Source organism: Fistularia commersonii, chromosome 30 (genome assembly GCF_037954325.1).
Source record: "Fistularia commersonii isolate RoL2024-O1a breed Wild chromosome 30, RoL_Fcom_v1.0, whole genome shotgun sequence".
Classification (NCBI taxonomy): Eukaryota; Metazoa; Chordata; class Actinopteri; order Syngnathiformes; family Fistulariidae; genus Fistularia; species Fistularia commersonii.
In genome coordinates, this window is record NC_141313.1 from 5500107 (window position 1) to 5525712 (window position 25606).

Sequence of the window (25606 nt, forward strand, 5' to 3'; positions counted from 1 at the left end):
TATTTTTATGTTATTCTATCATATACTATATTTATTATTTATATATATATATATATATATATATATATATATGTACATACACACACTCATTTACATTTTTTTCCTTTTAATTTTCTCAACAACAGTGCAATATAATAATAAATGATCCCATATTTCCCAAATATATGTATATATATATATATATATAAATATATATATATATTTTTTTTTTCCTTTTAATTTTCTGTCTTTTTTTTCTGGTTTGTCTTTGATGCTAAGAAAAGACCTAGAACAAGATCCAGCATTCATGCATTTGTCCATGTGTACAGACAGCGTCCTCCGAGACCTGCTTGTGTTTGCAGGATAGAAGGACAGAGCGGCTCTCAGAGAGAGAGTGACAGCAAGGGATTGGCCCTAAGACAAAGGACGAGCGGGGGGTAAATACTTTGATCTGTGCTTCTAACAAACACGTTGCATGGGGAGGTGGGGGCAAGAAAAAAGATGAAATCAATACATGTGCAAAACTGTCTTCATTTTCAGTTTGATGACACGCATACAATTTATCTGCAGTCTCATCATAGCAGTTTACACCATTTTACATCACTGGGATTTGAAAAGATCAAACTTTGCATTCCCTGTCACTTTGAATCGGCTGCCGGGTTCCTCATCGATTTGTTTCCGTTTTCTTCATAAGGGCCTAATGTTTCATTTGCGGACAGCAGAGTGAAGCCAGGGCAGAAGGCTTGGCAGAAAGGAGTTACTGCCTCTCACATTCAGCTGAAGTATTTTTAGATCCTCACAATATATCTCAAGTGCTCGGATTTTGTCTGAAGGCTTCCTTCTTGTTGCAGAGAACAGACACACGCGGTTTCATCTCTCTCTTTCACAAACGCATACTCACCAGCATGCTAATTTACTTAAACTGAGTGAATTCCACGACCTGAATCGGCCCTTCTTAAGTCTCATGCCTGAATACACGGTCTGAAATATAAAAAAACTTGCAGGACTCCCCCAAGCTGCTCATTAGCTTGAAGACTGTCCGTGTTCGTATTATAGATGTGGTTTAAAGCTTACAGACACCAAACAGCTAACGGAGACCAGAAGCCGCTGCAAAAGGAAACAATGTTTTGCTCACAGCGAGGAGAGACTCTCATCCTAAACCTGTGTTTGCTTGTCAAGACCATAAGCTTGCATTGTTGCAAAAGTAAGCAGGACCATCTAGGAATCAAAAGCTAAGTGCATGAAAATGTATCCCCAATATACTGGCCCCCTGAGGGTCATTTCCTCTGAAATAATTGCCGGTTTGTTCCAAGACTGCAAACATGAGCGGTTTATGAATACCTCGTTTCGAAATTATAATTAAGCAGTTACCTGCAATTGATGAATTATGATTACATTCCTGCAGAAAAGTCGGGTACAGACAAAACGTTGCCTCATTTCGATACCTCTGCTTTTCGTACACTTGCTTTTTCTTTGCTTTTGTGTGTGTGTTTTGCACTCTTTTTAAGTAATCAAATGTATCTCAGTGTAATTTCAATTAAAAATATGGGATATTACAACCGGCAAGGCCGATTTTTCTCCAGTGTTTTGCAGATTGTCACTGTGTTGCTAAGTATAAATGTCCAAATCCAGCCTCGCCTCATAGAAATCTGTATTTCTTGAAAAGCTTGTTAAATCAGCAGCGTCCAAATGAACCTTGGTGCTTCTGAATATAGAACAAGTTCTTGGACATCATCAAGCCCCTGAAATTAAATATGTACAGTAGTCCCTCGCCAATTCACGGTTCACCTTCCCCAGTTTCACTTTATTGCAGATTTTTCACTATACCAGGGGTTTTTGCAATATAAATGTTTTTTATATATATATTTATGTATAGAAAAACTATATTTTTATATGCATATTTATATATTCAACCATTTTTATAATAAAATAAGCATTTTTTTAGGCTGGTGACCAACCAGAAGGTGGTGTTCTGTGCCCTTGGCTCTGATTTACTGTGAAAGTTTTTAATTCAATTCAACCCGTACTATGACGACGAAACGTTTTGAACCTTCTAAGGTATCTGGCACTGAACCTTAGTGGCAGAGGAAGATGCTCAGAAGGTAAGAGTGTGGGAAAGGATAATAAAAGTGTGGGAGGTTCATAAAGCTTTAAAATCTATATAAATAATGAAATAAAAATGTAGTTGCTACTTCATGGATTTTGGTTTATCATACTTGTACTCTGATACGACTGCTCAGAATGGATGCCTTTCTATCGAAGAAAGGTGCTAAAAATATATTGCTTTTTGGGCTTTATCTAATTTATACAAGGATATCCTCAAGATAATTCATAAGTGAACATAATACGGATGAATGGAGGATTTAAGGGTGAGCTCTTTCATAATAAACGTGTTGGTGGTTTTAACATGCTTTGTCAAATGGTTGGACTGAATGCAGAAATTAACCTTTAGGTTAACATTACATGGATGATATATGAAACATTATTCTATATTTTTTCAAGGCATTACACAGATCCTGCACAATTGGTGCTTGGCCTTTTAATTATAGCAACTCTCACAACTTCTATTCAGTCAACCTCACATTCTGTGGCTCGCTGACACACACACACATGCACACACACATGCACACACATATACTTCGCAGATATCCAGTGGAACCAAATCTTAAGCACAACTTGACAATTTGAAATTAAAACTGATGCAGTGCAATCTGCAATAAAGTGGAATTGACTATTTAATATTATTATTTCACTTCATTCTTTCGGTTTGACAACAGAGCAAGAACCTGGTGTGACCTTAGTTGGTTGAGATCTTACACTGAGAAATGTGCGATTTGAACGAGAGGTAAGTGAAGGCTCATGCAAATGAACAGGTTTGCAATGCATCCTCTACACACAACCGGCCATCGGCAGCATAATGCAAACATACTTACACACGGTGTTATTATCTGCGGGTTGAAATAATGACGCTGTCACACAGGAAATGTTGCGTTACGCTATTGCACTTCAAGGTGGACAGCATTTTGCAGCACAGGTTTGAGCATGATCAAGTTTAGTTTCAAAACAGTGTTCTGGACCTCCAACAGTGGAGGTAAATTGTTTTTCATATATTTTAACAAGCGGGAGTTGTCCATGTTGAACTTTCAAATAAATACAATTTAAAAAGAAAATTAAAATAATCGAAAAAACCGCAATGGTAAAAAGAATGTGAAAAAATATGGTAGCTGTGATGAGTATCTGATGGTGCATCGCTGCCAGAAGAAATGGCAAAAATATAATATTGAGAATATTTGAGTTATATACGCGATTAAAGTGTAGCTGTGACTTTCAACAAATCGCTGAATTTCTGTCGGAAATCATAAGCTACACGGCTTCGAATGAAAGTGGCGACTGGCAGTGCTTAAAGCTGGCTTTTGATCATAAAGATGTTGGATCTTGAGAAACAGCCAGAGCTTGTTAAACACTTCCTCGGTCCACATGATTCATGGCTGCATCATCACGGTTTCTCTGTAAGTGGCCGTCGTCCACCACAATTAGAGTGGGAGTGAAAATGCATATTAAATCATTTTGGGGATCTAACATAAAACTTTTCACCATCATGTAAGGCGAAGCATAGCGGGGGTGCATTTTCCTATGAGTCACTCACAGTGCTAACGCCATCACGGGGTTTTCATCACAAATTAGGGCTTAAATGTTAAAAGAAAGCCTCTCAGCCTTGACTGGACTGATGAACTGCTTAAGCGCTATAACTCACATCTGACTAATGTGTAAAAACTGGGCGTTGCAACAGGTATTATCCTGCTTTGCAAACCATAAGTCACTCAGATTTAATGTGGCAGTCATTTAGGACACAACATTTCAAACAAGCTTTTCTCCAGCGTTAACGTCTCCACCCAACTTTTGCGGTGCTTAACAAATGTTAAGAACCTCATCACTTCCACAGAACACATCCGCTTGTTTGCTTTCTTGCAGGCAGAAAATGCAAGATGGGATGTGGATCATAACTATCTTAAATGGATAGTTAACAGGAAATTAATAGGAAAGGGAATGAATTACAATTCATCGACATTGTATAAGATATAGATTATTTAAATGTCTAGGGACTCTCAACAAACATAAACTATTCTGCATTGTGCTACAGTATATAAAAACCCATTGACTGATTATCTTTTCCACTTTACCTACATTGAAGCTGCTGTGGTTACATTTTCTACCTCCAGCAGAGAAGTTACACACGCAAAAAGCATAATCCGGGGATCCTAAAATGATTTGGCCAATAATTAACCGTCTTGCCGTCATTATCGTTATGTGGTGATTCTTGGTTACTCCAAAATTAAGAGGAAGTTCACAGCAAAATACAGTGTGATGATACAACCAAGCCGTCAACAGTAAGAGTGTATCAGGACTGCACCAACCTTACTTTAGCCTTACTATTTACTTTTACAGCAAGATGCATGACAAGGGATTCCAATAGTGCCATATTCAAATGAATCCAAAATTCAATAAAGACATACGGTTGATTGATAAATACATCTTTGAAAAGGAATGACAAGATGTCAAAGTAAAACAAACCTGCCCAAATAGCCTTCAACTCCAGGTGGCTTTCTGCATTATTGGGTAGCTCCTAAGTTCATTCATGTTTAATAAAAGAAATAATCGTACCAAGTCGACTTAACCGTAAATAAAGCAAAACTAAGTCATATCTGTCCATTTCCTCCAATTTCTACAGTCATAAATTGAGTGTGTATAAGATGTGCTACAACGTTGCATGAACAATCCAAACACACACAGACACACACACACTACAACCCACGGCGTTCAGTTATATAATATGATGCATTATGCTGACTGTCAGAGACATCCAGTCAAAATGCATTTATTATTTTGTGACTGTGAGTCTGATCCTTAAAAAAAAGAGAAAAAAAAAAAGAAGCAATGAATCAAACTGTCTCTTGTTTTTAAATGATCTGACAAGTGTTCTGTTTTAACTCAAACTCCATGGTAACAGGGTGATATTCCACTCCCCGCATCCTACGTTTTTTTTTTTTTTTGTACTTTTTTGTCACTAAGCTGCCATTGCTGAACTGCTACTCTCAAAAAAAAATGCACTTCTACTTCCTGAGCTCTGGGGATCTGTGCACCATGTCTGCTGTTCGCTTTTGTGTGAAGGAAATTAGCTAAAAATCTATATATTGTGGAAAAGAAATGCCTGAAGCAGAGATGACAGAGAAGGACGCGAGCAAATACAGATGAAACTCATTGTTTATGCTTTTTGCTCCCCACCGGTAAATGGCATTTACCTCAAAACACCTTTTTTACAGCTGCAAGGCATCTGGCCCTTTTTCCGCATGCAAATAAACACGTGCACATACGCGGTGTATGTTGGCCTGCTGACACACAGTTCATGGGCCGGGAGGAACAAGTTTACGTCAGCAGGGGCCCGATGAATGGAAAGGTCAGCAGCAGAGAGACAAAGAAACAAGGCTTACGCATTATATATGGACACCAACCATGAAATTCAGGTCAGTAAAAAAAAAAAAAAAAAAAGAAAGCACCTATAAACGTATGCAGAAAGCCAACCTATCAGGTTAACGGTCATGAGTTTTGTGAAAAAACAAAACAAAACAATCCGTTCCAGTTGATGGGAAATTCAAGAGTTAGTCATTGAAAAATAATATATCATTGAACATAAACGTCAAAGCTCTCAGAGCCGGACAATGTCGACAAATAGATCCAAGTAAGACTGATGTGGGGTGGTTATTGTCCCCGGAGGCATCACAATCGCGGGCAAAAAGGGAAACCGACACAAATATATCACCTATTTTATGACCATATTAAAAAAGATAGATAGAGCACTGACTGGACCCTCTGTGTTGAACTATAAAAAGATTAATAATACAAGGTTTAATCGATACCCGTTAAACTGCTTCTATATATCGTACCTTATCTCGCACATTTCTTTGCTTGTATTAACCTTCATTTTAGTGGCGGTATCCTTTGCTCGTCTTTGTCTCCCCATGAATTCAACTGATACATACAGGGAAAATAAACTCGTGACATCCTCATTCTGGAAGGTGAGAATGGCTCATTTCCTCCAGTTCCACTTGAGAGCCTGCTGACTTTCATTCGCACAAACTTTGCGGCCCAACTCTTACAGAATGAGCGATAAGGCTTGAATCTTTGAACTGTGATCTAGAAAAGCAGTGAGCGAAGAAAGTGGTAGTTCCTAAGTACCTTAACTCTGCCGTTGCATCAACTCGCGGGGGGCCAATGTTGCACAACCGACTGCAAAAAAACAACTGTCCTGTGAGCCGGCAAAATAGGCGCCCACTTAAGTCCTCCACGCGCTTACGGGGCAGTTGGTTTAATTTGTTCATTATAAGATTGATTTCAAATATCCAGAACCTCCATATATTTCTGTGTTGTGGCACACATGGTGATACTTTGCATGTTTTACCTGAGTTATTTGGTTAATCAAAACTTCGCATCCCGCAACATTTTTTAAAACCTTCCTTTTTGAATACGGATTGAATGTGTCTTAATGAATAATTAGTTTTAATTCCCTGTATTGTTCCCTGTGTTCAGGATTCATGGTCTGTCTTTGGGCCTTCATCATCTAAACTGAGCTGGAAACAGTTCATTAGCGTCACGGAGGCTGCGGTCACGTGTACGCACAGCAGAGCAAAGCAATTCTGAGTTGAAAACACACAAAAAAAAAAAAAAAAAAATCCTCTTTGCCTCAAGACAATAAAAACGCTTACTTCATCAACACATGTGAACTCGAATTTGAGGCTGTTCCGAGAGGTGAAAGGATGAGTAGAAGAAGAGTGTGTGTGAGTTTGTTTTAACAGGTTAATTAACTTCCTCGAAGGCGTCTTTACTCACAGCGATAAGGGAGATGCCATGTTTCATGAGGGGAGGCTTGCTAATGTCTGTGTGTTAGCCTTTAAATTAGGAAACCTGGCCTATCTGATCCCTGCAACAGGGATGGGAGTTGAAATCTCTGAGCAGGCACTCGAAGCGAAATCCACAACACACACACGCGCACACACACACACACTGGAAGGAGAGGAGAGTGCACTAATGCCCCCTGGCATATTGTGCAATTTAAGTCAAACAGCTGGGATATTAAGGACAAGCAAACCCCCTTCAGAAGAGAGTATCACTGGAACCCTGGGGTTTGGCTAAAAAGGCCTCTCTCTAGTCATTAAAACACCCTTTTTTTTATTTTGTAAATGAAGGCGTCCGTATATGTCGGTGCTTAGATTCACATATTCACTGGATTATTTTGTGGATAAAAATGTGACAACATTTAACATTTCATGAACATTCAGAAGAACTTTGATGTATTATTCAAGATTCTTTTTCTTTTTTTTGTCTCTTCTGCGATAAATACAGTCTCATGAAAGTAACAGCCAGTGCAGCTTCTCCATTAAGACAGGCTGCAAAGAATGACCTATTTTTATCTTATTTTAATTGTTACTAAGTACAGGAAAGTGAAAATGGAGATCCGAGATAGATTCTGGAATTATGCAATTCTTTCGCCAAACTTCAAACACTGCTCAATTATACTTTTAGAACAAAATGAGTTAAATCTCTCTACTCTTTTTCACGAGGACATCAAAATCATGAGTAGCAAAAAAGTTAGTCAAAAGAAAGTTAGGAGCAAAAAAAAAAAAAAAAAAAAAAGCCTAATGATTGAAATCATATAATTCAATGTCAGCAAATAATAAAAAAAAAAGTCACGTTATATAGTGTATTTCTCAGAAACATAACCACACGAACCCCCACAAAGCCTTTTAAAATCTCTCCCGGCATGATATCCCATCATCGGAGCCAGAGAACATGTGTTTTCTACTCGGAGGAGTAACCACATGATGAATTACAGACCAACACATGTTTGCTTTGATCAATCTTTCATTGGCGCTCGTGTCTGAGCAAGAGCAAGAGTGTTACAGCTACTGTATGCACTTCATTTCATTTAGGAAAGCTCCTAAATAATTGATGTTTAAGCACCAGGTCTCACTGAACCTTCTCAAAAATCCTAAGCAGGTGTGCTTACATATGTCAAATATACTACTTTTATTGATTAAAGTTAATTCAATCTTATCTATATTTCAATGATCACACTGAATTACTAAAAGACTTGCATTCTGACTTTGTATTTCTGATATATATTTTGGCCTTGGTTACATTTTAGCAAATGATATTGATCCAGCAGCTTTCCAAGACCAGCCCACAGATTGTTAATACTAGTTCTGCAACAGTTCAATGTTACATTCAAAATTGCAAGAGTTCATGATAAAACTCCCCTGATTAGTGGAATTAGGACACAGCATTACATACAAGCTCTTGTCAATATCAGTGGTTATTTTATTTGGTCTCTTACAACCTGGCCGTCTAACTGTAGCTGTTAATATACCAAATCTTTTCTCACAGGCGACAAAAGAGCAGCTCCCGGGTGGCGCCGTGTCATTCACACACGTCACAAAACTGGAAATTCATTAGAGGAGTTCAGTGACATCATATTTGCGCTTTATTAAAATTGATATTAGCACCGACTATGAGAGCGGTTTAAATTAAAAAGGCAATGAAATGTTGACGCTGGGGAGGGAACGGAGGAAGCGAAAGCCCGGGCCGAATGTGCCGCCAAGAGCGGCGAGGTGAACTAGATCACTCTGATGACCCTCCGCTGTCATCGGACAGCCTCTGAGGCCGAATCCAACGAGTCACAACACACTTATTACATTGAGATGCTGCCAAGTGACATAATGGAACCATTTAATGAATCTACAAATCCAATTCTTTCACATCCCTTAGAGCTAGCTGTCACTTCAGAGTGACCAAATAAAACGGAGGGGAAGGGGCCGAGATATAATCTGGGTGTGAGTCAAAGGCAGCAAAAAAAAAAAAAAAACTCACTTCTGAACCACCACGGAGCTCCCAGTTGAAAATTTGTTCTGTATTAACAGGAGACGCCTCCAAAACTACCTATATTTAGCATTCAAGAAAAACTGTCCCTTGAGATTCTTCTCAGATGATTTTATTAGTGATGTGTGACTTACAGCACATCGGCGGTTTAAAAGGCTACAGCTTCCGAAATTGATGCCGTTAAGGAAAACAGCTGGACATCCACATTCGGATAAAACTGGACTCAAGAGGTTGGAAATGTGAGGTTTATGAGGGGGAGGAAGATATCAAACGGAGGGGCTGACCACAACACTGAATGCTAAAGCTTCCTCTGATACGTTTAAGTTATATTTGGATTATATAGTTAAAGACAAACTATGTGTGTCGGGAGGATTCACGGTGTGAATGACACAGATGCCAATCGTTGTATTTATTTTTTCCTCTACGGGCCATTAAGGTAGGATAACAACTAAAGGTCTTCAACAAAAATCATGCTTGGGGAGGCAGTGGAAAAGGAAAATAAACATATTTCTTGCCTATTGTAGAATATATTGGAGGGAGAAAAAAAAGCTGAGTATGGAGGTGTATCAGTGAGGAAGACAACCTCCACATAAAAAAAAACTAATGTTATAATCGCTTTAAATTATAACATATATCAACATTGAAATGTGTAAGAGTTGCAAAAATCTGTTTTCAATTCTCAACATCACCTGACCTCGATACACCATAATATCCATCAGACTCCGACGCAGTGATATTTAGCACCTTCCTAAACATGAAAGTTCCTGTGTGCAAAATTAAACCATTACATTTTTGCAGTTTAGCATTAGACCACGTGTTCATCCATTCAGTGAACAAACAATAGACCATCTACACGTCACACGTACGAGACAGAAACGTCCAACTATTTCTGACCAATGTTGGATTCATTTCAGGATTCAGACTTAATACTTGCATCAAGCAGAATTGGTTGGATGGTAACTTGAGCTGAGAATGAAAAATAAAGAAACAAGATAGGCAATATCCTGCATGGATTTGAAAGATAGAGGTGTCAAGTGATGGAGTTGCAGTATGTGACTCTTGAAAACGGGGCTGGTATTGTCAGCTTTAATAGTGCTGTTGGAAATATTTCCATGCATCAGCTTCTATTGACCTTGCAGAAATATCCATTTCTTTATCACGGTCACGGTGAACAAGACATGTAAGCATTAACATAAAAAAAAAAAAGGGGGCTTTGTTTCCGAAACATCGCATTTCTTGTTCAGCCTGAAGGTATGTTTACTGATATAGTGGAGTTTTCTGTAAATAGCTGTGCTGTGATTTAACAGCTATTACATTATTTTGTCACAGTGTGACAGTGAACAGGCGTCAAGACATCGCTGGAAATTCATGTCCCATTCAATCTTTTTTGAAACTCATCAATCATTGATCCTGGGGTGAACTTCTGGGCAGAGAGCTTGCACTTCTCATCTGCACTAGAAGTCGCACTGAATATTTCAAGGGCGCATTTGTTCAACAGCAACAGAGAAATCAAAAGCTATCAGTCAGATCTCTTTGTTTTGGCCAGCTCTACTTTTCCTGCATATACATCCCATATTCTCTCCATCCCTCTGTTGTTGTTCTGCTTCTGGATTTACACCCTCATTTATGTGCAGATATCGTGCCCTCCTGTGAGACCCAACATAAATTGTTTAAAAGCTAATCCTGGCCGGAGGGAACAACGGGATAGAGGGTGTTCACACACAGATGGGGAAACATCACATGCCGGCGTCTGTGAAGGTTTTCGGTCATTGGGGCCAGATTTTGTCTCCTTCAAGTTGTTTCACCTCTCATCAATTCTAACAGACTGTGGAAAGTTTCCGGCGTACAGCTGCTGGGGTTGGGGACGGCCGTTGGTCTCAGTTGAAAGGCTTCGTAATGTTAATGAGTGAGTTGTTGTGCAGTAATTGGGTCAATCGGGGTTGCTGTGTTAATGTGTGCAACGTTACGTGTGGGTTCTTTGGAATACGAAGGAAAGAATTCAGGGGTCTCATCTGAGTTGCAATCTGATCATGCTAATGTGTAGATATTTTAAAACAAAAGAAGTATGTTAGTTCACTAGGGGTGAGTTGGGTCAGACATTGTTGACCTCTCTGGGTGAGTTCTACCGCAGAGAGCAGATCTCAGCGCACAGAAACAAGTAGATTTCACCCACATACAACAATGTACTGAGATCCGAGACAGATCCGTGCACATACTCGCAGAACATCTGCACCCTATAACTCACAACTACAAGTGCATCATTCAAGATGAAACATCTTCAAGGAGAGTGCAGTGACGATGATAAGATTTGACAGCCATCAGATGTAATAGCATATGCATATCCACGATGCATAAACAAGCTCGTGCATAAACACACAACACAATAACTCTAGTTAGAGCGTTTGTCCTTAGAACCGAACATTCCCGGTTCGATTCTAGGTTCTGCCTAGCCTGTGGAAAAGTTGTGAGCGAGACACTGAGCGACTAACTGCTGCCCAGCCCTTCCTTAGTTACCTTCTGCTCATGACGCATCCATGATGGATTAAATGCAGTGGTCAGACTTCACTGATGTTGTGTTCTGTGTATCACTATATGTGACAAGAGAGGCATTTCTTCTCCTTCTTCTTCTTATATGTGTGCGTGTGTAAATATGCAAAATAGATTTGAGGCTTCGGTACTGGAGATGCTGGTGGAGAGAGCAAACGATATGTTTATATTCGAGCTGTGACAGGAAATGTGACAGAATTTTATATAATATCTGATATAATATCTGATATTATATAATATCGGTTTATCAGTTCGGTTCATTCTGATGGTCATTGAATGAAGGTAAAAGTAAATGGAAAGATTCAAGGTAATCTTGAGAAAGTGAAACGAAGACATGTTAATATATTGCTTTGCACAAAAATGCCAGTAAGGCAGTTTATCATTAATAAAAGATGGCACCGAGGTGACAACATAAAATATTTGTAGTTGATGAGCTAGAATCAAGCGTTGGGGTTTTCAAGAAAAAAAAAAAATCAATTGAAATGGGACTGGAGTTATACTTGCTCAGTTATCTAACTAGTTAACAATTAAGTCAACCGGTTGATAACTAGTTAAGAAATGTCATAATCATTGTATCTGACATGTATTTGTTTTAATTTAGTCACTATAGTGGTAAAAAAAATGTTTAGACTTTTCTCCCAATTTTCAATGTTTTTAGATAGAGATATATAATAATGACAACCCCGCTCACTGTCCATTGCACATGTTTAAAATGAAAACATGAATTAATGAACTTGTGTATTATTTGGATAGCTTAGTACTGAATGCAAAATAAAAAAGGTTCATACATGTCGTACCCATCCAAGTGTAACATAAAACACAATTTTGAACAATATATATACACACACACCCGCATGGCCAGATAACCCTAAATGTTTATGTACAAGCAGTAAAGAAAGTGTGCAGAAGCTAACAGCAACAGAGCCTCCAATGGGAGGAGGACCATTTCCATATCACGCTTGTGTCTAGCAAATATTGCACTGGGAGTAGCTTCAAGATATTATCAAGCTGGTGGCCGACCTCTTTGAATTAAACATTCAGGGAGCCGAGAAATTAATACACATCAGTGAATAGAGAAGGAGCTCTTTGTATGACATTCTGGGGAAATAACATTTTACACGGCTTGTGAACATAAGCGACTTCGGGTTCTTATGTGAGTATGAACAGATGTTGAGATGCAATATGACAGTGATGATGCTGTATCAATCCATCTGTTGTTTTGCTGAATTTGAGTGCTAGTTGGGCCACTAAGCAGTCAATTGCCGCACAGTGGGAAATCCCTCCCTCCCTCCCTCCCTCCTCAGCAACCTGTCTTGTTGTCCCCTTTTGTTTCGTGTGATGACACACACATTCACACTCCACAAATGTGTGAACACACAATACCAGACCCAGAACAACGAGACATCGAACAAAAATCCTCATATGCGTGCAGAATATGCAAAAAAAAAAACAAATCCGTTCACAACAAACAGATGCAGCAGACACTTCATTTCTTGCAGATAAGATAGAGAGAAACATGTTTTTTTAAGAGACGGGGGGGAAACGTGTTCTTTGACCCCGGTCCAAATGAGATAACCTTGAGGGGTTTATCTGTCTCTGCAGAACCTGAGTTAGATGCCCTTACATAAGGCAGTAGATAGAGGGCGGGGGATCGGAGGACCAGGGGAAGCCTTCAGAAAAAAAGCAAAAACTAGAGAAGCTCACGCAGCAAGACACTGTAAGTACAAATGACAAATAGCCAAAATACAGTCACATTGAGACAGATGCACTTGTGAGCGAAACACAAATGCAGCGATGTGTGCGCGTATATGTCCATTAAAACTAACAAGAAGATACTGAGCTGTTAAATACAGCCACGGGTCTAATTAGAGCAAGTCTTAGGCTGTCTGACCACATCATTACTTTTTCTCTCAGTCCTCTCATTTTCCATTTCCCCGTGGAGTGGGAGGAGAGGACAGAAAAAAAGTGATAATCCACCTGCTGAGGTATATCACACTGGGATGGAAGATTTTCCAAGCCATCTGTGACCAGCGAAGACAGAACCCTGACTGCATTTTCCTCTGGTTGATTCCAGAATCTAAGGGTACGTAGACAACCGTATTAAAAGTGGTCACATGAAACAGGAAGTGTGTGCTTCTGCGCGCGCGCGCGCGTGTGTGGGTTTGAGCGTGTATCTCTACATGTCGTCACGTTCATTATAATAAATGACAGCCTGTCATCTTGGTCTTGCAGGTTATTTTCATCACATGGGGAGTGGGAGGGGGGGGTCTTTGAAATTAGCTGACAGCCTATATTCAAGACTGGTACCTCTCACTCACGCCCTTTAATCCAAGAAAACTGCTCGATGTTCAAAATCATTTGCCCACAACAATCTCTCCTTTAAATTGCAATCACAATAGCCCTTCTGGATTTGTATTAATGTTCTTTTTTCATGCCTTATGAATTTTGTAGAACAATAAATGAGAGCTTATTAGTCCCTGTGATTACATTAGTGATTTTGTTAGATAATTCAGTACTGATGTAATCATTAATACGTGCATGTTTATCCATTGGTCTGCTGTTAATTATTCATTGCTGTGAAGCTCGTTTGTTGAATTAGTCTGGTTATGTGAAAAACGTGTTTGTAATATTATGCTTTGCTATACATTTATGCTAATCAGCCCTTTCTTGTATTATGAAAAATGGAGCTGAAAATGCTTAAAAGAAAAATTGACAATTTGTAATTCAGAAGTCGCCACGGAGAAGACATCCGTTGTGTTTACGGGCATGTAAACTCTGCAAACTGCTGCTGCAAACTTTAAATGTTTGTTTATTAACAATAAGCCGCCTGAGGAATTTTTACCACCGGTTTGGCACCGAAGCTAATATCCAACATGTCTGCAGATGGCGTGACACACGCTGGTTCAGGATCAGTACATCTATCTGCGGCACTGAGAGCAGCTGCTTGTGCAGCTGATGAAGTGTCTGAACAACCATGAATCTCTGTAGAGACATTTTTGCAGCCGCCTGAGACGTATTGGCTTAGGGGGCCATTACCCCCCAACACGGCCTTGACCAGACTGCCATCCAGTGTGGAAAGTCTCCTCTGTGGGTTAACAAATATACACTCGCACACCTCTGCCAAGCCACCGGCTTTCGGCTGATGTTAATGTTCTCCGTGGAGTGACCTGCGGTGCTGGTGGAGTGATCACGACGGTGGCTTATGTAATAAACATCAGACACGGATGCAAAATATGCAGGGGAATAAGAAAAGTGACTGTTGAAGAGATGAGGCTCTGTATCTTGTCGCCATGGTTGTCTGTCAAAATTACATTTTTCAGAATGACAGGCCTCTTTTCCGATGTTGTAATGTGCGTACTGTTTCGGACGGTTTAAAACGTCCCCGTTCCTGCCCCTAGATATATTTCTTAAACTCTAGAATGGACTATGTTGCAAAAATCCCTTTTCTCTCTCTTCGAGTAAATGAGGGTAATTTCATTTTCAGGATGCCAACTGACGGAGAAACTCTGAGTATTGTTCTCATACTTTATTCAATGTAAGTGCTAGCGCAGTTTAGAATAAAATTTCACTGCAACTATTGAGAAAGAATAAAACATCCTGTCCTGCATAGCCAGGGCTACGGGTTTTCGTTGAATATTTTATGGAACCGCTGAGTCCAATCGAAAAGACGGATTATTCAAAAGTTATGTTCGAAAACCACAACACCTTGAAAATAAGAGAAAGCAAAACTTGCCTAGATGCGAGCCTTCCAGAGGCATTCATTTAGACACGATATCTGGTAAAGACAAAATGGCTACTATCGGGGAGTCTGAAATATTTTTCGGTTAGCACCTCTTTCCGGTGGACTGGGTTTATGCACCGCTTCCAGGGTTCACGCACCCGTCTGCTGCTCAGATGGCGAACGCAGAGACAACATCGCACTACTGCCTTCTGTGGTCCTCCTCATGGGTCCTCGCCCGAGGACTTTCACCCAGCTCTAGCGAGAGATCTGGGAAACGTTATGACAGCTGCCCGAGCTGTGACTGTGACTCGGCTGTGTTTGGAATGACGGTGTGATAGTAAACAGTCTCCCCACAGCTCTGCATCGACAAGATTATTCACTTACACATTGCTAGGTTTTAAACCCCTGGTTTATTTTGCATCTATATATCATTCTCTGTCTTTGGCCATTAATTTCACCCTTTTCTTCTATAAAACTCCTGCTGTCCTTCAAATATTGAATCCTCTTTTAACTCCCCTCCGTAATAAACCACACCCCTATCTTTTCTTATTCCAGTATTTTGGATTTCTTTCTCTGTATTTCCTTCTCCGTCTATGGCACCTTCTATCAGTCCCAGAAGCTTTACTGTGAGACTGCGCCACCTTATTTAATAATAGAAAATAAATAAGTCAGGGGAAGTTTTGAGGGGATATTACAGCAAGGAAATATAGAATACATTTTATAGAAAAATTGAGAAAACGTCTATGTGTTTTGCCATCACATGTACAAGAAAATATAGCGGAAAGAAATGACTGGGAAGTTAGATTCAGAAATTAAAAAGGAAATGTTTGGTATAATAAAATTTATAGGAGACATAGAGGGAGAGATAATGAGCTCCAATTTGACCATACTGTATGGAGGAACTAGTCAGTTGTCATGGGTAGTTATCTCCAAGCAGAGATCTTTAATTAGCAATTGTTCTCATAGCCATCTTGATGATTTTCTGCAAGATGATACTGTATGACAGAAGCTGGTTGTAAAAACTATGTTTTTCATGGTGCATTATTCAAGCATTAAGATGCGTATGCCTAAGAAGTATAAACTGCTGTTGTTGGCGCAGGCAACCAAAACAACTTCAAGTAAAACAAGTACAAGTAAAATAGTCTGCTCACCACATATGGCCCAGCTCAGGTAGCTTCAGTGGGTTTATAAGGGTCTCATAGAGGATCTGCTCAGTGTAAATACTGAATAACCGCAATCCCTGCAGAACCAGGCAATTTGTCCATTCATACACGAGGAACAGCAGCGTAAATATAAAACTTTGAAATACCAGGGTCAGCATGACACAGATATTATCATAATACAAATTCAACGATGCATATTTCAGCTATATTATACTTCATAACCGTTGCAAAAGAAAACTTTTGCAATTTAAACTTCGAACTCTCTCTGACTCTGTCATCATTTAAACTCAATGTGGTGTTAATGGATTATATAATTTTTAGTCCTCTCCTTTTTTTTTGCCAGCTGTTCCCTTCCGGGGTCGCCATAGCAAAATAATTAATCAAAAAGCTGTAGTAATTTGATCACCAAAGTAAATCTTTGAAAAGGTAAATGAGTCAAGTATTAATTAAACTCCAAAATGAAAAAAAAACAACCTTTCTTCAATTTACCAGATATTCTATTTAAACCGCTGTGTACTAATGCGTAGGTACACATGACTTTACGGGTTAGAAACAACATTGTAATTGGTCAATTATGATACCAAAAGGTACATATCTATTTAAGTTAGACACCAGTGACATCTCCTTAGAACCTTCCCCAACTCCCCAACCCCCATTATCCAATAAAATATACATTATTAAACACAGCCTGCAGCAAATACTTTGTTTAGACAGGGCCCAGTGTGTCAACTCTTCTCCAAACACTTTATATTCATGGCTGACATGTCTCCCAATGAGAGATTGATTATCAACATCAATACAATGGTAATCACTGTCACGGCTTGGAAAAACAAGACATTCATCAAATTCCACATATGCATCTCTTAAACCAGAAGAAATAAGGTCAAGATTAATGTGTAATTACTGTGCCTAATGACTTGATCCTTTGACAGTATAGATTGTTTCATATATTGAACAATTCATTCATCATGAAAGACCATTAATACGAAGTCACCTGAGAAATGGTGGGTGACCTTCAGTCTGCTAGAAAGAAAAAAAAAAACACAGCATGAGTTTTGTTTAAATATGTTAATTAAAAATCTAATTGCATTTTGGTCTGGTGGGGCACACACACACACACACACACACACACACACACACACACACACAAACCATCACCTGAGAAAATGAGTAAAGTCAATACAAGATGAAAACGTATCGTAACGTAAAGATGCCACTGAAAATGAGTATATATCAATGTGCCCTGTTTTACAATAAGCTACTATTTGACTGAGTGAGAGGAAAAGAAAACTAATTCTCAGAATATGCACCTTATCTTGGTTGCACACAGAAAGGATGGCAGACCAAGGACTTCTGACCTGTGACTGAACAGAGTCCAGATTGGCTTTGGATTGAAGAGGGAGCCAAGCCAGCAACAGAGAAATGCACAAAATACGCCCAAACAAAGAAACGTGCTTGAACACATAGTCACCAGCTCAATAGACACAGATATTGAACATGCGTAATCATATAGGGAGGTCTGACATCACAATCAAGTTATTATATTAGCAGTTCCTTGTCACACAACTACAAAACACATTCACCATTTTGCATGTCTGAGACACAGGGCTGTAATTTTCATTATCTATAGCTGAGGATTGAAGGGTGAAGAGCATTTTAAGTAATTCAAATCATGGAGAAATCAACTTCTGCAACCCTGAGATTTCATAAGGAACTACTTTATCAGGTGCATTGTCCATTGGGTCTGCGCTTGATAAGTCAATGGGTGTTTTTTGGGTTCTTTTTTTGGACAATGACTACTTGCTACGCCCCCAGCTGTGGCCAATCCTGGTTGTTCAGATATTCATGTCGCTGATCCATTGTCATCGCTTCTTGCAGTCGTTGATAATGCAAGCCGGTTTTAGCCCCCTATTGTTGAGCATCTTCCTCAGTTTTGTGTTTAGATTCTAGCGACAATTCGGAATCATTGAAATGCATTTCAGAATATCAGGGGTAAAATTTAACATGAATGAAACATTTTTGACATTAACTTTGGCCTTTATTCATGTCCTCCGTGCTCTTTCCATGGCACTGGCACACCTGCCTCATAGCTTTTGCATTTTTAGTAAAATGAGTAGTGCACAGGGTAGCACTATGTGTGTACTATGCCTGACCTCGGCTCATTTCCTGGCAAACACACCCAAGAGCGCACAGTCGGGCACGGGCGTATTAGTTATTTTGCCAACGGGGTGCTGGATGGGAGAATGACAACTGCTTGGGGCAGAAAACTGCAACAACTCCTCTGTTTTGCTTTTAGATGACGTATGCAAGGAGTAAGAGAGTGTCTGAGCAGCTTTTAACTAACTCCACTCTTTCTCAGTCACTATAGTTACAATAGCTGTATAGGTAATCTTACCGCTTCCAGCAAGTACAGGACTGTCTCAGAAAATTAGAATATTGTGCAGAAGTTCTTCTGTAATGCAATTCAAAAAACAAAAATACTTTTTCATGATATCCTAATATTTTGAGATAGTATTTTTGAGCTTTCTTAAGATGTAAGCCATATTCAGAAATATTAATATAATAAAAGGCTTGCAATATTTCAGTTGATTTGTTATGAATCCAGAATGTATGACATTTTTGTTTTTGTAATTGCATTACAGAAGATAAAGAACTTTATCCCAATATTCTAATTTTCTGTGACAGTCTTGTATGTTTAAAAATATGTAGAAGTGTGTGCCACTGCCTCTACACTACCCGGACATAAGACATGGAAAAAATGTCAATTCTCTCTTATGGCTTTGTTGAAATAAACGTATCGTTGTGTTTTAGTCAGGGAAAACACCTGGTTGACGTTAAAACTTCCATTTAATAAGCAATAGTTGTTGTTTAAGCCACGCCACACAAGCTTGCAATACAACTAACTGTTCCCACTCAATTCCAGGTAAGAAAAAAAAAAACAGAATTCCTTGCACCCGAAACCACACCCAGCATTCCCGGCATCCCCAAAATCAAATGGAAAACAAGCATCAACATAAACCCCAACATTCGTGACTCGCTACAGTATGTTGGTCATAGTGGTTCGCTTTGAATTTAAAGTAGCTAGAGAAAGCATCCAATTCAAGTTATTCAAAAATATTAACCTTATCATGAGTACGAGCTTCAAAGATCACCAACTGCGAGACAGAAGATCCAAATGAAAGGCAAAATACATTGATCGTCTGACCAAAAAAAGACTGGCATTGAGAATTTTAATACAATGAAACCAATAAATCTTACAAGCTCAATCTAAATACCTCTCAGCAATACTGGTACCCTTTTCCTTTTAGAAGTGGCAGCAATATAGTCGGAACTCTGCCAACAGTAGGAGGCTCTTGTGCACTAGATCAACGCAGTCCAGACCTTTCTTATTAAAGCAGCACCAGATACTAATCACCTCAGCGGTGCTTTGATTTACAGCTTCAGTTGCAATTTAAGGTTCAATAAAGGAGCGGAGAGATGAAGAACCAGATAACTGATGTGACACCGGCAGATGTGTTCGGCCACTGGACTCTATGAGAGAGTAACGGGTGTAGACGCAGGTGTGTGAGCACGGGATGTGTGGGGAGGTGCTGAAAGGAAGACTGTGGTGAGGCCAGACATCATTTGGCTGAAGAATTGATGACACAGCACATCCATCTCAGTAGCAGGTACCTGCTGATGCTCCTATACAGAGGATGCAAACTAAAACATTGCACCAAACTGTGATAATACTGTTCTCGGGCTGCGAGGGCGGGGATTTAAATAATGCTACTGATTGTCTTAGCTAAAAATATCACTGTCTTGTGAATAAAGGACTTTTAAATGCATCCTTAAATAGTTTGCAGCTACATTTTATTTCGGTGCCATTTGATGTTGTATTATGTAATTATAATACCTTTGTACTTTGTCGAATTAAATACGTGTTAAAAACCCAGTTTTTATTTTTGGTTTTAACGGTGAAACATGATAAATAATTTAAATCCTCCTGTGATATTTACATCAAAAGACAGAAATGGAAATGATATGGAAAAAAAATAAATGAACAAAACACAGCTCAATTTTTGTGTTGTTATACTGATCAAATTGGTCTTGTTGTTTTTTTTTTATTTCCATAACTGCTGGATTTGGGATTGTGATATTAAGTGAATCGGTCGTTGGTCGTTGTCAGATGCTATTTCCATTTTGAATGCACTGCTTGATACGAAGGTCATGCGATGGATGTGTTTTGACGTGAGCAAACTGGTCAGAGCAAAGCAGCTGTAAGCGAGAGTTACAAATGCGAGAACGAGAATTGTAGTTCTACAACGGTGACCTGACATATTACCCTGTCAAAGAACTGAGCAAACAGGGATGTAATCATACAAAAGGCTCTAAACATACAATAGATTACTGCGGGCTGGTGGGTAACTGTATGATCATTAACTCATCACCCCGACACACCAAAGGCTTCCCGGGGAGTTATATTTGGACAGTAAATAATATCCTGAAAATAACAAGAGGGGAGCAGAGAATTCAAAGCTGGAGGATAGAGGAGGGGGATGGTGTGAAAATAATGAAAGCAATAAAAGATCCATTTTCCCCAGATGTGATCTGTACTACAGTCACGGCAGCCTGTGCACATGTGTGTTTGTGTTTGCCGATGTGTGTGAGTTAATGTGTGTGTGTGTGTGTGTGTGTGTGTGTGTGTGTGTGTGTGTGTGTGTGTGTGTGTGTGTGTGTGTGTGTACGCGCTCCCACTGAGTCCTCAGATGAGTCAAAATGAGTCACATCATGTTATCAATCACCCACTTACAGTACAGCAACCTTTGGGTGTGTGTGTGTGTGTGTGTGTTGCTCAAGGCCAGAATGAAGTCAAACATTAAAAGTACACACACACTCCCACGAACATGCATACTCCCTCATTATGGTCCATGTAGCCCTGCAAAGTCACTGTGTAAAACTGAGCATGCACACAAACCCACACAAACACACACCCATCTCATACCAGCAACACAGTCTATGAGTCCATTTTTTTTAAGAAGCCTCCGCAGACAGGGTTGATCCTCCATAATAAAATCCTCATCAGTCAGACATCAGCATGTCGACTGCTTGTTTCCTCAAACTGAATAGATGCAGCTGGGTTGGTTGTCTATCACTGTGCAAGCCCCAATAGATCCAATAGATCAACAGCTTGAGACACTCCAGGGAACATGCAAGCGCAACATACACACACACACAACCGCAAGCTGTTTCTTCTTGTCATATCAATGGAAATGCATTGCATTCCGCTGACAACACAACCGTCACCTTCATCCATTCATAGTTAAAGAATCAAACTCAGTGCATGTTCACTCCTTTACTCTTCTCCAACCGGATGCAAACACACACAGATCTCCCTTTCAGTGACCAACAAAACCATTTCATCACGACCAAAGCGACATTATAATATGCATTCAGAAAAATGACAGACGTTTGAAATTGCGTGCATATCAATTGAAATAAGTAGTAAGTTGCTTACAAGAGTTCCTTTGGCTCCCGTCTGTTGCACCAGGAGAGGTGGACATCCCAGCTGGATGCTGTTCGCCCTCACACGGTAACCAAATGGGAGGGAGCAGAGACAGCCGGCACGACGATAGTAGACCAAAAACTCCGGCTATCACAACAATACCTGCCTGCCACGCATTCTCACACCGTCTCCCGCTCTGCAACCACACGCTCCTGTACACAAGCAGAAAAGCTCACTCATGCATCCTCCCGCAGATCAATGAGTAAAATTATCAGAGACCTCACTTGTCAGGATTCTTGCCCCCCCCCCTCCTCTTCCCGGCTACACAAATGCATGTATGGAAGGATGCTACACCAGTGTCGAGCTCTGGGGAAGTGGCTTCTCGGGCTAATGTAGGTAGAGAGCGGAGGAGGAAGGGAGAGAGGAGAGAAAGCGAGAGAGAGAGAGAGACAGACAGACAGAAGCGAGGAAGAGCGAAGCATACCACTGGCTGCTGCTGAGGCAGGGAGGAGGGGGCTGGAAGAGCACGGAGGATGAACAGAGGGGGTGGGAGAGATGGTGCGAATATAAGGATAAGGGGGCCCAGAATATTGTCCGTGTCTACCCACGTGCATGTGAAAACATTTCCTCTGACCTTTGAACGCACACTAATGTACATACTTTATGCACCTTTTTTTGTTTGTGACTCAGACATCAGAACAGAAGGCTGTTTTCCAAAAAGGGCGGAGGGTATTGAACAGAGTACAGTTTATAGTGCTTACAGAACGCGAGCTTAAAACACACATCAAGAAAAAATCAGACACTTATCTCCACGCCCACTCTGCCTGGCTCCACTGCTTGGGGGGAGGGGAGATATTAATCCTTCCCATTAGCATGATGCTGTGAAGAGCCTCCCTCTTCCACCTCATCTTTGTTTCTTGCTCTCATGTCCTTCACCAGCTCTCCTGTCACTCCTGTCTCAGTCCCCGGACAACTGATCGCAGACTGTTCAAGACAAGTTTTCATTCAGCTTTGGGTCCTAAATCCGCGTGATGTACATTTTCCATAATTTTCTGGATTAGGATTGTTACTGGGTAAGCATCTTGAGGTTTCAAAGAGACGGTTCAGGGCTATGTAAAAACCATTGCATGATTTTGGGAAAAAGTGCATCAAATCCTCCTGAACGTATACGGCACAGGCCTAAAAACACATGCGGATACTTCCAGAGAATGCATCCAAAGCATGTCATTCCCAGTGTCCATCCTCAACATGACACATAGCCGTCTCCTGAGGGGAGGCTCTGTAGAAATAGTAAGACATAAACATCAGCTGCTACAATCGATAGCAATGGATACATCTGTTTAGGTTATTGTGGAAAGGACTCAAAAGACTTATCATACGTTCTTTAATTAGATATGGTATATTATAGCTGCCACAGAATGACCCGTTGGAGCTGAGGATGGTGCTCTGGTCAGATGTGATGATACTGGGATATCACATTATGCAAAAATTAGAAGATGAGCTATAATTGCAGACCTCAGTCCTCTACATAAAGCACAGCAGTTTGTATGTTCTCTCCGTGTCTGCGTGGGTTTCCTCCAGGTTCTTGCTTAGGTTAGGGGTTAGGTTTAGTGTTGGCATTAGGGTTCAGGTTTGATGTGCCAATGTAATGTCACCTGTTTTTAGAGCTTTTTGATAATTATGAGGAGAGAGAGAGAGAGAGAGAGAGGAGTTAATTTCCCAGGAGAGTAGCCCTTCATATTTGGCTGCCAAGTGGTCTGAGATTGATCATACCATTGCGTAGTGTAATACCCTGTTTGCTTTTAATCTTGGTGGTGGGAAAAGATGGCTGACACCTTCAATCAGAACACCGGTGCTGGTGATTCACTAAATGCTCAGGAGACAACAAATACCGAGGTCAATCGAAATCATTATTTTGACACGGCTTATCCAATCATAGTGACCCAAGATGGAACTACATGGGGAAATACATCCATGTGTTCTGTGTTCAGATATTTATGGTCATACACATACACATGCACACAAGTCTGAATTTCCTGCACGTTCACAGCCTTCGCCCCAGCCATCTACCAACCGTGTCTAGAGCGTTCACACGGGGGGGAAGCCTTGATTGACAAAAACTACCTGTGTGCTGAGGGAACTGACAAATCCGAATAAAAGCAAAGACATAAAACTATAGTTGCCTTGGAAACTGGCATTCTGCAAGTCACTTTTATGTAATCGCGTGGAGGCATTCCAAAACTCGACAGGCTGTCCATGAACTTTTCAACTCATCTCCAAAAGCCCAAATAAAGCCGGGAGATGAACAATGGTGTTCTTTACCATGATACCGGTGTGCCAAAATTGCCTGCGTAGCAAACTTCATTTAAGAACAAAACAACAAAAGCAGGGTAAAAGCTAAATCTCCCCAAGTTCACTTACTGTAGAGATAATTGTGTTCAGTCACAGTCAACTTTGGTATTAATACCAAATGCAAACGGACCAAAATCTAGACATTAAATCAAGAGAGGGATGGAAAAGCAAGGGTGCTTTTTTCGATCAACATGCAACAACAGATGATTGAAAGGTGACGTCGACGTCCTTGTTGGCTTGCAGAAAGTCGAGCTGCACAGTCCCACTAACTCTCAAGATACTCCTAGATTATGCATTAAGTAGTTCAATGTTATTTTGACATGCCTGCAGTGTTTTTTTTTGTTAGAAAGAAATTACTGTGGTGGTATTAAATATGCACATCTTGCTTGTTGCAAGAATACTCTGAAGCATAGTCTCAGGTTCAAGACGCAGTAATGATGCTAGTTCAGATAACAAATTGGTGCCAGTTGAAATTATAGTAACATGTACATGATAAAATTATGAGGGAGTGATAATCATCTCAGAAGAAAATAAAATCCCTTCACACACTAACTGGAACAGATGATTTTCACTTACATTATTTTATTTCATCGCACAATGAAAGTTTAAAATAGAGAGTAGAGCTGTAAATGCAGAATGCACCAAATGAAAATTAACATCAATAGCTCTATTTGTGCTCCACTGGCACCAATAAGCAGGAGGTACAATGTTGCAGGCATTGTCACTGTTTGTTGAGCTATAACCTTTATCTGTGTTGTTCTGAAACATTTACAGCAATGGGAATAAAATTGAATTTCCCCGTTACATCATACTAGCTGACATAATTTTTAGCTCTCTGTGCAGGCAATCGGTATGAGGAAGCTGCCCTCTTTTTTGTCACAGCCAGGTTTACCGGAAACTGAAAGTGTGTCAGTGCTCAGCACTTCCAGGCTGAAAGGAGCTATTTGGAATGGCTCAAGCATCTACTACCCTCCAGGTACTTCCTTTTTTGGCATGAACAAAAAAAAAAAAACCCTCGAGCAATGCTGGGGGTTGGGGATCACATCCCACAGCTGAACTTAGAATGCCAGGGAGAACTGGGGGCGGGGATATTAGGAACCGTGTACAGCAAACATCAATTTGTTGGCACTTTGACCTCCACCTTGATCCATGACCTGAAAAATGGCTGCACTGACTCCTCTCAGTGAACTGCTTTGCTGTGTTATAGGTGAGAAAATGGCGGTCATGGAAAGGAATTATGATTAGGAAGTCATTCGGTGAGTAAAACAAAGTCCCTTAATCAATAAAAAGTGTTCAATTAATGCCTCTCTGTTTCCTCACATAAAAAGTCATAAATACATGCACATTTTATTTATGAGAATTATTGTCATTATTTTCAATTTATTCTCTCAAAGCTGCAAAACGATGATTTGGTTTACATAATTAAGT

The 25606-nt window shown here is 40.0% G+C and overlaps 1 protein-coding gene across 3 annotated transcripts in view; it reads right to left on the reverse strand.

Annotated features, from left to right (window-relative positions):
- Positions 1-22217, reverse strand: part of dtnbp1b (dystrobrevin binding protein 1b) — a 36297-nt gene extending 14080 nt beyond the window's left edge. For 2 of the 3 annotated variants that reach the window (XM_086178010.1, XM_086178008.1), the window contains exon 1: positions 21839-22217. In XM_086178010.1, coding sequence (XP_086034136.1) covers positions 21839-21884 — 46 coding nt within the window. In that variant the 5' untranslated portion in view covers positions 21885-22217. The remainder of the gene's footprint in view (positions 1-21838) is intronic. The other variant, XM_086178009.1, reaches the window with a different exon arrangement.
- Positions 22218-25606: the final 3389 nt, after the last annotated feature.